Here is a 10,514-nt window from a genome sequence, read left to right as displayed (position 1 = left end):
CTGAAGCGTTTATTTTGAACATCATTGGCATGTAGGCCAGATCCTTGCGCATCTTTTGGTATAAATAACATTGACATTTAGAACACCCTGGAGCTCGGTACAGACCTTCAAAGTTTCGCATTTTTTTCGAAAGATCGGCAAAAATTTACAACCAAAGAATTCACTAAAAGAAAAAGTGTCTATTTAATATGTCTCAGGTGGTAGTCCCAGATGTTCCCTACAAACTGCAGCTCGAACCGAGTTGATATCTGGATGGAACACTTTTTTATTCGAGTTTAAAAATTATGCTATTTTTTACACTAAAATGCCAATAAATTCCTTTAAATTTAACCAATTAGGATGCTTCTCCCTGCATTTTGTTGCATTTTTAAGCCCTTTCAGATGTATTTTGAATTTTGAAATTAAATTGAATTTTGGCTAAGGTACAGCCTTTTTAAGATTTTTTACGTTATTGAACCTTCAAACTTTCTGTCCCGATTTGCCCCACTTCCTGTTGACCTGGAGTAAAAAAAAGTAAATCTTTCCCAGTTCCTGAGGGGAACACCCTTGAAGAGTATCGGGGCCGGCATTTACAAAGCGGATTCAGTGGCAGTTTCTTTCTCAACTTAATGTTAACATGGTAAGGTTAATGTTAACATTCCATAGGTCGCCTCCCTAAGGTGTCGTGATAAGGTCCAGTTTGTGACGATACACTACCTTCCCTTTACTAAGCAATCGAATCCAGAAGGGAAAAAGATCACCAGTTGTGTTGGTCCGAGCCGGGATTTGATCCCCGAACTACCGCTTACGAGGCGGAAGCGTTACCACTAGGCTACGTAGCTCGGTCTATGTTGACCTAGAGTGCTCATATTTTGTTCAGATGCTAATTTTATATGTACAATAGGGTGTTTCATCCAAACAAAAAAGTTCTCAGAATCAGGCAAACCGAGGTTCCCCTAGTACAGGATACCCAAAAGGACTCTCATGCCAAATATCAGCCCATTTGGTTGAGAATTGGCCTGTCCCCAGCGGTTCAAAGTTTACATGTAAATTACTATGGGATTTTTATGCTTTTCGTTCAATCGTTCCTACAGGTCTGGGGACAACATGGATTCACTCGGAATAAAGACAGGTGTGTAGGGGATGGTCCAATTAACAAATTCCAGAAGGAATTAGGGTTGTCCATTCTGTCCCCAAGGTGCGCATTGGATCGACGTCCGTTGTCTCCAGAATCAACGATCCACCCTTCAAATGTACGCATTGTCCTTAGTATGCTATGACGGCTAGCTGAAAATTACGACGCCCCTTGTCAGAAGGTGAACACGTGGGGAAGCATCGACAGCATTATTATTACAAAATCATCATGTTTCGTTATTTGGAATAGTTCAAATTGTTAAAGGAACATCAAAAATTATAATTTTATTACTTTGAAGTATGTTTCTGAGCCAAAACTTGAGTGAATGCTCTGTTGTACAAACAACCCCTGGAAATTTCAGGCAGATTGGTGAGGTCCAAACGACGTCTCATAGAAAGGGGTATGCCCTGTTTGTGGACTCGTTCTTAAATATCTTAACTACATTTGTTCCGATAACAACTTCTGTAACAGTCCTTCCTACAGCAAATGTTTTAAGGAGGCTTCAATATAATTATGACCGAGCCATTTAACACTATTGTAATGCTTCTGTCATGTAAGCGGAAGATCGGGAGTTCAATTTCCGAGACGAATTAAACAAATGGTGATCGTCTTCCTTCCGGATTCGATTGCTTATTTGTCATTGTTTTACAAAAATTTCAGAATAGGTTTCTTCGTTTTGTTTGTAGATGCATATCGTGATTAATTTTTCATTTCGATTTACTATTTTTGGACCCCTAATCCAGAACCATCATTGACAGCCATTTTCCTTAAATGACCGTTGTAAGAGCCGTCGGGTCCTGTGTCGGCGAGACATCAAATTGAATAAGAAAAACGAGATACATCGCTATTGCTGCAAGAATCTGAAAAAATGTGTAATTTTAATACTGACATTACTTTTAAAATATAAAAACAGCGCACCGAAGCAAACAAGGGCCAGTCAAAGTGAAAAAGCCCACACGAAAATGAATTGTTTCTCATTTTAACTTGCAATGAAAACGTGGATAACTTTTCAATAACTTCTCTGCTAAACGTTTTTCGATTGCTACGGATAATGTGGTGTATGACATCGCCTGTATAATGACAGTTTTTGGTAGTGGATGCTGTTATAAAGATTATTGTGATCATTGTAATAAGATAATAAAATATCCAAAATCCGTTGGCAAAAGCTATCAACTTGTAAGGAACAGAGTTTACATTGAAAGCTCTGAAAAATCTTAATGTCAGAATAAATTTATCAAAATACAATCAATATAGGTAACTTACTTGTACAAGGCAAACAGTCCAAATACTAAAAATATAAACATTGATCCAAAATGAAGCATCAATTGAAAAGAGAAGGACCTATTTAATAATGTGATAGTCTCACATGATTTATAATGCAAGCCTGATAGTTGATTTATAAACTGCAAAATATCTGCACTAGATGAATGTTCATCTACTTTGTGCCTTTTTACTGACCTAAAAAAAAAGATATTTAACACTCGTTTACGTTATGATTTAAACTTTTTAACTTACATGGTATCGCCCTTAAAAATCTTACGAATGAACCTATTTTGTGACTTTTTTGCTGCAGGTTTTGATGTTGATGTTTGAATATTTTTTGAGGATTTTTCGTTTATTTCGCGGCCATAAATATTGTAAATCTCATTGTATGCTATTGTTGGAGTGGTAATATTTTTAACTATTTTGTTTGAATCATGGACATAAAATAAAAGTTGCTTCAAGATATCGTTTATAAAGTGTATTCTACTTCTTGTAGAGTATACAAATGTAATGTATTCGATGGTAAAAAATAATGATGTTGTATTGAGTACGACGTACGAAATGTACAAAAAAGTTGTTTGAATTTGCATAATGTAGGCAAGTATGTAATAATAACACACGATAACAAGTACAAGAAACAGATTTTCGATAACAACAATACCAAAAAGTACTCTGGAAAAAAGAAGTTTTCATTCCAACGAATTATAATTTGGTTTAACGTACAGTTGTCCATTAGTTAAAGTCACGTTGCCGTAAAAATCCTGCTTAAACATTGTGAGTGTATCATCGTAGAGTTCTAGAAGTTTCCACTTTTTATCACGTTGAACTATGGTCGAAATGCTCATAACCAATGCTGGGAAATATAGATTGGGATGATTACTAATACTGCTTGGTCGTGCGGTACGGCTTAAGATTGCAGCTTTAAATTTGTATGAAGTTTTTTTTGACGCAATTTAAATACTTACCCATTGCCAGTCCATTGACAATGTGAATTTGGAGTCCGTATTGTAAGATATTTGAGTCGACTTGGCCTAAATATTGATTCCAAAGGGAAACACTACTATTTACATAGATACAGTAGCCAATAAACCCGTACCAACAAGCAAGGTAAAAAATACTCCAAACTGTAAAGCCAGGTGAAGATCGCTGCAAAGTTTGTGGCCACATTCCCGCTGCTTTTACCATGTAATGAAGTGGTCGCAGGAGTTGGTAATAATTTTCGTTGGGAAGGTGCGAAGTGTCCCCAATTTTGGTTAGTTTAGCCATCTTCCACACTTGGGCGCCGAGACTAGACTCACAGTCTAGGGTTGGTGCAGTTAAATAGAACATTATGGTATCAAAAGGTGTGTGATATCGATGGCAGTAAAATATTAATTAGTCTGGCTGGGTAACGTTAATTGACAAAGGGCTCATTAATATTTCAACTCTTTATTTCAATTTGTATAAACACAACACATCCCGATTGGCATTGAAACCAACCCAAAAATTATCAATCCAAAAAGTGCTTTCATAAAGTAGTAAACTTTTACAAAAATACCTAAAACTATTATATCAACAAAAATATTGTCTTAGAGTAAAATAAGCTACAATATACATTCTGTTGTCCTTTTTCAGAAGACGCTGGCAAACACACGGTTGTATATCCAAAGCCCGAGATAGTAAAGGATTGCACCGTAGAAAAGTATTGTTGTAACTATGTTGACAAACCACATGCTGGAAAGATATAAAATATGGCTTCGGTTTTTTTTAAACATATCATGCAAGAACTTACACTTTCATGTGCCGCTTGGCTGCAGGTAAGGTATCGTCACTTTCATTCAGAATGAATCTTCTTGCTCCCCATATGCAATTCTCGAAGTATTCGTTTATAACGACACCTAAAATTAAAATATAAAGATAACCTTTTAAAATCTGATCAACGTAGGTATCTCAATCGCCTTCCGTACCTGCAGCATCAATTTTAAATTTAACCTTCTCCTCCGCGTTCATTTTGGTTCGAAGGTACAAAATGGCAGCATTGTCAAAGTCCCACTGGTTATTGGCGTAGTATTCAAGCACCTCAAATCCCTTGGCAATTCTCCGATGCACGCGGCAAAGTCTGCAACGATATTTTAAATTAAATGAGCTGTACTTTTTAAGCACGCATGCTCGGAAACCTTTTCTTATTTGGAAATTCATTATTCTACAGGGTCATAAGTTTGGTTGCTTCATTGAGATTCTGAATAACTTACATAGGCTTGTATCCAAGAACATAGAGCAAACAGTCGATCAGCACCGCCGGAATCCAATGGTAGAAGAATGCCGCCAGATTGTGTTGCCATCTGTACTTTTTAATCGTTCCACCGGGATACCACGCGACGCCGTTCAAGGGCACCTTATTGTGCGTGATGGACTTACCCAGCTCCGCAACTCCCTCCCATGAAACTCTAATCTCAGCGGAGCTCACTAAATGATAAATGTTCCTCGCGTAATCCCTGTGGTGCAAGAACGTGTGAGAAAGTAATAAGCATTAATTAAATTAAATTTTCATCTCCGTGCATATTTATAATAGCAGGCGCTGCGTGCCCGCCACAAAACCACAGCGTGCCATGAAAGTGAAAACTTGCCACCTACTTTTGGCCCACGTAGTTCCACGTGCAAACGCAGATGGCGCTGACTCCAAAGTCAACCGGCAGGTAATCGCCGTATCCGGAAGCGTCACAATACATAGAACGGATGACGCCCTTCCCGGCCCCGATGAGCAGCCCCACGGGACCGTTAATGTTGTCTGTCCATCCGGAGATCGGTTCACGCCAGGTGGGTACCACAATGGATGGGCGGAAAACTACCGCTGGGATATCTTTCATTGCTTCAATTACCAGAGCTTCGCCGAGTGCTTTAGTATAGGCGTAGGTGTTGGGGCATGAACCAAGAATCCTAAAATAAAAAAAGAATTGATAAAATGATACTTTCATAAAATGTAGGTCATAATTTCAGCAAAAACTTTTCAAAGGGGTTGCAACAGACAACTTGCCTGTTTTTGCCGCCCTCTTGAAAAAATACTACAGATTTGCAATAATGACAATATTTTTAATATGGCCAATTTTTAGTAACTTTGCCTTCCTCACTGAGGTAAGGCTATAATCCTGCTCTAAAAATGAACTTTGTATAAAAACGTCGTAGACCCACCTTCATGTATACATATCGACTCAGAATCGAAAACTGATCAAATGTCTGTGTGTATGTGTGTGTGTATGTGTGTGTGTGTGTGTATGTGTGTGTGTATGTATGTATGTGACCAACAAACTAGCTCATGTTTCTCGGCACTGGCTGAACCGATTTGACCCAAACTTGTTGCATTCGACTTGGTTTAGGGTCCTATAGATCGAGTTTTATACAGATTGAAGTTTCGATAAGTAGTTCAAAAGTTATGTATAAAAATGTGTTTTCACATATATTTGGATCTCACTTAACTGTATGTAAACTATGTCCGGATCCATCATCCGACCCATCGTTGGTTAGGTTAACAAAAGACCTTTCCAACGAGTCCAAAACATTGAATATCTGGCAACCCTGTCTCGAGATATGGCCTCTTAAGTGATATTGATGTACTTTTTTGAAGCCGGAACTCAACTAAATGTATGTAAACAAAGTCCGGATCCACCATCCGACCTATTGTTGGTTAACTTATCAAAAGACCTTTCCAGTGAGTCCAAAACATTGAAGATCTGGCAACCCTGTCTCGAGATATGGCCACTTAAGAAATATTGATGTACTTTTTTGAAGCCGGATCTCACTTAAATGTATGTAAATTATGTCCGGATCCACCATCCCACCCAACGTTGGTTAGGTGATCAAAAGAACTTTCTAACGAGTCTCAAACATTGAAGATCTGGCAACCCTGTCTCGAGATATGGCCACTTAAGAAATATTGATGTACTTTTTTGAAGCCGGATCTCACCTAAATGTATGTAAACTATGTTCGGATCCACCATCCGAACTATTGTTGGTTAGGTTATCAAAAGACCTTTCCAACGAGTCCAAAACATTGAAGATCTGGCAACCCTGTCTCGAGGTATGGCCTCTTAAGTGATATTGATGTACTTTTTTGAAGCTGGATCTCACTTAAATGTATGTAAACTTTGTCCGGATCCACCATCCGACCCATCGTTGGTTAGGTTATCAAAAAACCTTTCCAACGAGCCCAAAACATTGAAGATCTGGCAACCCTGTCTCGAGATATGGCCACTTAAGTGATATCGATGTACTTTTTGGAAGCCGGATCTAAAAAATAGATGAAACTTGTGTACAGCCATTGTTGTGAGGAAGGCTCCAACCACATAGGTGAATTAAGTTAGTTTTTATTATGATATTAAATATTATTTCATCATACTTACTTGCTAGTAATTCCATCGACAACGTCGTCTTCCAACCATTCTATGGCCTTTATCACCTTATGCGGGTCTGCTGGAGGTGGATAGGGCTTTTCGAGAAGTAACTTTTCGTTCAGATGGCAGTATGAAGTCGAAACGTAACCAAACATCTATAGATATATAAAATAATAAAATTTCCTTTCGATTGTTGTGCAATTCTACCGTCAACTCACATCCAACTTTTTGCATTCTTTCGCCAGATCCAGCATCAGCTTGGTACCACGGGTGTTGAGCATAACCGCTTTCTTGAGCAGCTCGTCAAACCGAATGGTTGCGGCACAGTGATATATGATGGACACATTGTCGGTGACTAGCTTCCGGTCCTCGGCCGAAATGCCTAGTCCTAGCTCGGTTACGTCGCCGCCAATCACCACGCATTGTGCCAGCAATGTGTCGAGACCGCGGAGCTCGATTAGTTTTCCAAAAATCTGAAAAATTAATAAATAATATTTGTTTTCTACTCGTATACTTCAAGACATCCCTCCAATTTCATATGCTCGATTTTTTTGTATTTTTTAATCCGACAGAAACTTTTTTGGTGCCTTCAGTAAGCCCAAAGAAGCCATTTTGCATCATTAGTTTGTCCATATAATTTTCCATACAAATTTGGAAGCTGTCCATTGGCTGTCCATACACAAATGATGTATGAAAATTCAAAATCTGTATCTTTTGAGGGAATTTTTTGATCGATTTGGTGTCTTCGGCAAAGTAGTAGGTATGGATACGGACTACGCTGTAAAAAATGATACACTGTAAAAAAATGTGATTTTAAAAATCACTTTTAACTTTTTGTCACTAAAACTTGATTTACAAAAAAAAAACACTATTTTTATTTTTTTCATTTTCTGATATGTTTTAGAGGATATCAAATGCCAACTTTTCAGAAATTTCCTGGTTGTGCAAAAAATCATTGACCGAGTTATGAATTTTTGAATCAATACTATTTTTTTCAAAAAATCGAAATATTGGTCGCAAAAATTTTTCAACTTCATTTTTCGATATAAAATCCAATTTGCAATCAAAAAGTACTTCAGTGAAATTTTGCACAACCTGGAAATTTCTGAAAAGTTGGAATTTGATGTCCTCTAAAACATATAATATAATAATAGTGTTTTTTTTGCAAATTAAGTTTAAGTGACAAAAAGTTAAATAAAAATCACCATATTTTTTTTACCGTTTATTATTTTTTTCCAGTGTAGTCCGTATCCATACCAACAATGAAGACACCAATCGATCAAAAAATTCCTTCAAAAGATACAGATTTTTGAATTTTCATGCATTATTTTTGTATGGACAGCTGCCAAATTTGTATGGAAAATTATATGGACAAACTTATGAGCATACCGAAGGCACTTAAAAAGTTTCAGCTGGATTAAAAAATACAAAAATTAAAATTAATAAAAAAGAACGATTTCGTGGAGAACTGCTCATTGATAAAACCTTGTAATATCGAGTGATTAAGGACGTTGTGTTATTAGTTCTTGAATCAATTCTAATCCCAATGATCGACAAAAATGCATTTTAAAATTGTCCTTTGAATTAGTAAATTGAAGTACACATAAGCACGTTATGCCAAAATCTACAAACAACACGTTAAATGGCATCAACATTTTATTTTATTTTTACTTTAGCACACTCGACAAGGAAATAAATGCTGTTTTGAACCTAGATTTGACCAGGCGGACGCAAAAAATTCTAAGTGTAAATATAGGTATTCGGTGCCCTCTCCCCGTGCCCATACCTTCACACTTAGGAGACCCGGGAGGCGGAGTCTTGTCGCTTAAAGAACGATACACGCCTGTGGATCCGTTGACAAAACCGCAAGGTTTAAGAGGGCCACATTATAAGGTGTTACGTCGATTCCGTTCATTCCGTTACTAGCCTCATAGATAACCCTCACAAAAAAGTTTATTTAAAAATTTAATGTTTAACGCTCATTACTCATTTCTTGTGATAGGGTTGTCAGATCTTCAATTTTTTGGGCTCATTGGAAAGATCCCAAGATAGATCCAAACAACGTTTTCATCAACATAACCGTAGTAAATCTTCAATTGGGCGGAACCTTTGGATGTAAACAAGCAGCCTATCCCTTACTAACTCAACTTGTACTGTCACTAGAGCAAGAGGGATATTGTTGGTTTACATTTAAGGAAAAACATCGTTTCAGCATTTTTCTGCCAGGTGGCGCGGGTCTCACCCAAATGACCCAAGAAGAATCTCACTCATTGACCGAGTCATGTAGCCTAGTGGTAACGCTTCCGCCTCGTCTCGATCGGGGTTCAAATCCCGACTCGGACCAACACAACTTGCGATCTTCTGGATTCGATTGCTTAGTAATGGGAAGGAAGTGCATCGTCACAAGCTGGACCTTATCAACGACACCATAGGAAGGCGTCCTATGGAATTTTAACATTAACCTTAACATGTTCCCCTCAGGAACTGGGAAAGATTTAGTTGATCCTCATGAGTTATGAGCAATGCGATGAAAAGAAATCGGCTTATATACTTAAGACCCAAGCCACCCGGTAGAAAAAACTGAAACGATGTTTTTTTCCTATACATTCTCGCGATTTTCCCCATATAAACTTTAACGATAAAAAGCGACCCCTAAACCTTAACCGATTTGGCTCAAAATTGGCACAGATACATATTTTTGCTTAAGGAATCGAGTCAGAGGGTATCCTTGATGTCGTTTTTTTTTCATCGTCACCCTAGTCGATATATATACGTGAAGGTGGGTCTAGGAATTCAAATTAGGAAGTTCATTTTTATAGTTATTTTAATAGCCTTTCCTCATTGAAGTGAGGAAGGCGAAAATGGAAAATATCAAACATTAAGTAAAAAATCAGTAGCCTTTTAGCTTAAAACGTTCATATATGACTTTAGCAATTTAATTTAAAAAGTAAAATAATAGAATCTTGGAAAATAAACTTAATATGTATGAATGGCAAACACCCGGCCCGGGCAGAAAGTCGCATCATGGGACGAACAAAAAAATAACTTGAGTTGTTTTTGATATCATGGCATGTTTGATATTTGTTCCAAAAACTCTTAAAATCCCGGGCAGAAAATCGCATCTTAGGAAGAACACAAAAATATCATGGACTGTTTTTGTGAACATGGCATGATTTTTGTTTGTTCCAAAAACTAAAAAATTGGCCGCCGAAATTCATGATACTTTTTATGTTCCTAAACAGTGTATTAATAATTTCGAGAAAAATTAGAATCCTGCGCTCCAATTAATCGCCGCAGAAAGATATCGTCGCAATGGGAAAACCCTGGAAGACCTAGAGAAGGTCGGAGAGTAGGCTTAGACATTTATTTTTTTTTTCAAATTTTTGACAGTCAACATCTAAGATTTTCGAAGGAACTTTGTCTGCTGGCTGACGATTGCTTGTTGGTTTCCAGTGGTGGAATCTATGGTTCTGAGACTTTTGATGGCCACACAGCGTTGGCTCCGTCGGCTTCCTCATTTTTGGAGAACTTTGTGTCCATGCGTAGGCTAATCCAGGCAGGCATGCCCAGAATGGACACTTCCTGATGGTTAAGGTCAACGGCCTGAGGGCTGTCTTCCTTGATTTTGATGACGCTAAACGGCACGTCTCGTGACGAATAAAAATGAGAAAATGACCAACAATGTACCGAAACACGGTTTCACCAAAGAGTACTTGAGTACTTCTCTCTGTTTCTACGCAAACTATCCAAAGAATTTGACGAAAAATCTC

At 37.8% G+C, this 10,514-nt stretch overlaps 2 protein-coding genes across 2 annotated transcripts in view; both read right to left on the bottom strand.

The window, feature by feature from the left end:
• Nucleotides 1-1,823: 1,823 nt before the first annotated feature.
• LOC120418808 (putative gustatory receptor 28a) lies at nucleotides 1,824-3,644 on the bottom strand. Its single transcript, XM_039581305.2, has 6 exons — nucleotides 3,343-3,644; nucleotides 3,101-3,230; nucleotides 2,655-3,049; nucleotides 2,378-2,567; nucleotides 2,033-2,318; nucleotides 1,824-1,974 (listed from the first exon to the last, which is right to left on the bottom strand). Exons 1-6 carry the CDS (start codon nucleotides 3,641-3,643, stop codon nucleotides 1,882-1,884), a joined length of 1,395 nt encoding a protein of 464 aa, XP_039437239.1. The 5' UTR covers nucleotide 3,644; the 3' UTR covers nucleotides 1,824-1,881.
• Nucleotides 3,645-3,789: 145 nt separating this feature from the next.
• The window catches only part of LOC120418817 (fatty acyl-CoA reductase wat), a 36,387-nt gene continuing 29,662 nt past the window's right edge, over nucleotides 3,790-10,514 (bottom strand). The window contains exons 4-10 of the mRNA XM_039581328.2: nucleotides 6,963-7,217; nucleotides 6,754-6,899; nucleotides 4,991-5,293; nucleotides 4,609-4,851; nucleotides 4,324-4,475; nucleotides 4,149-4,254; nucleotides 3,790-4,090 (exon numbers count right to left, since the gene is read on the bottom strand). Coding sequence (XP_039437262.1) covers nucleotides 3,988-4,090; nucleotides 4,149-4,254; nucleotides 4,324-4,475; nucleotides 4,609-4,851; nucleotides 4,991-5,293; nucleotides 6,754-6,899; nucleotides 6,963-7,217 — 1,308 coding nt within the window. The 3' untranslated portion in view covers nucleotides 3,790-3,987. The remainder of the gene's footprint in view (nucleotides 4,091-4,148; nucleotides 4,255-4,323; nucleotides 4,476-4,608; nucleotides 4,852-4,990; nucleotides 5,294-6,753; nucleotides 6,900-6,962; nucleotides 7,218-10,514) is intronic.

This window comes from Culex pipiens, chromosome 3 (assembly GCF_016801865.2).
Source record: "Culex pipiens pallens isolate TS chromosome 3, TS_CPP_V2, whole genome shotgun sequence".
In the NCBI taxonomy this organism is placed as follows: Eukaryota; Metazoa; Arthropoda; class Insecta; order Diptera; family Culicidae; genus Culex; species Culex pipiens.
The sequence above is the reverse complement of the archived record's forward strand: the minus strand, read 5'-3'. Positions and strand labels throughout refer to the sequence as shown.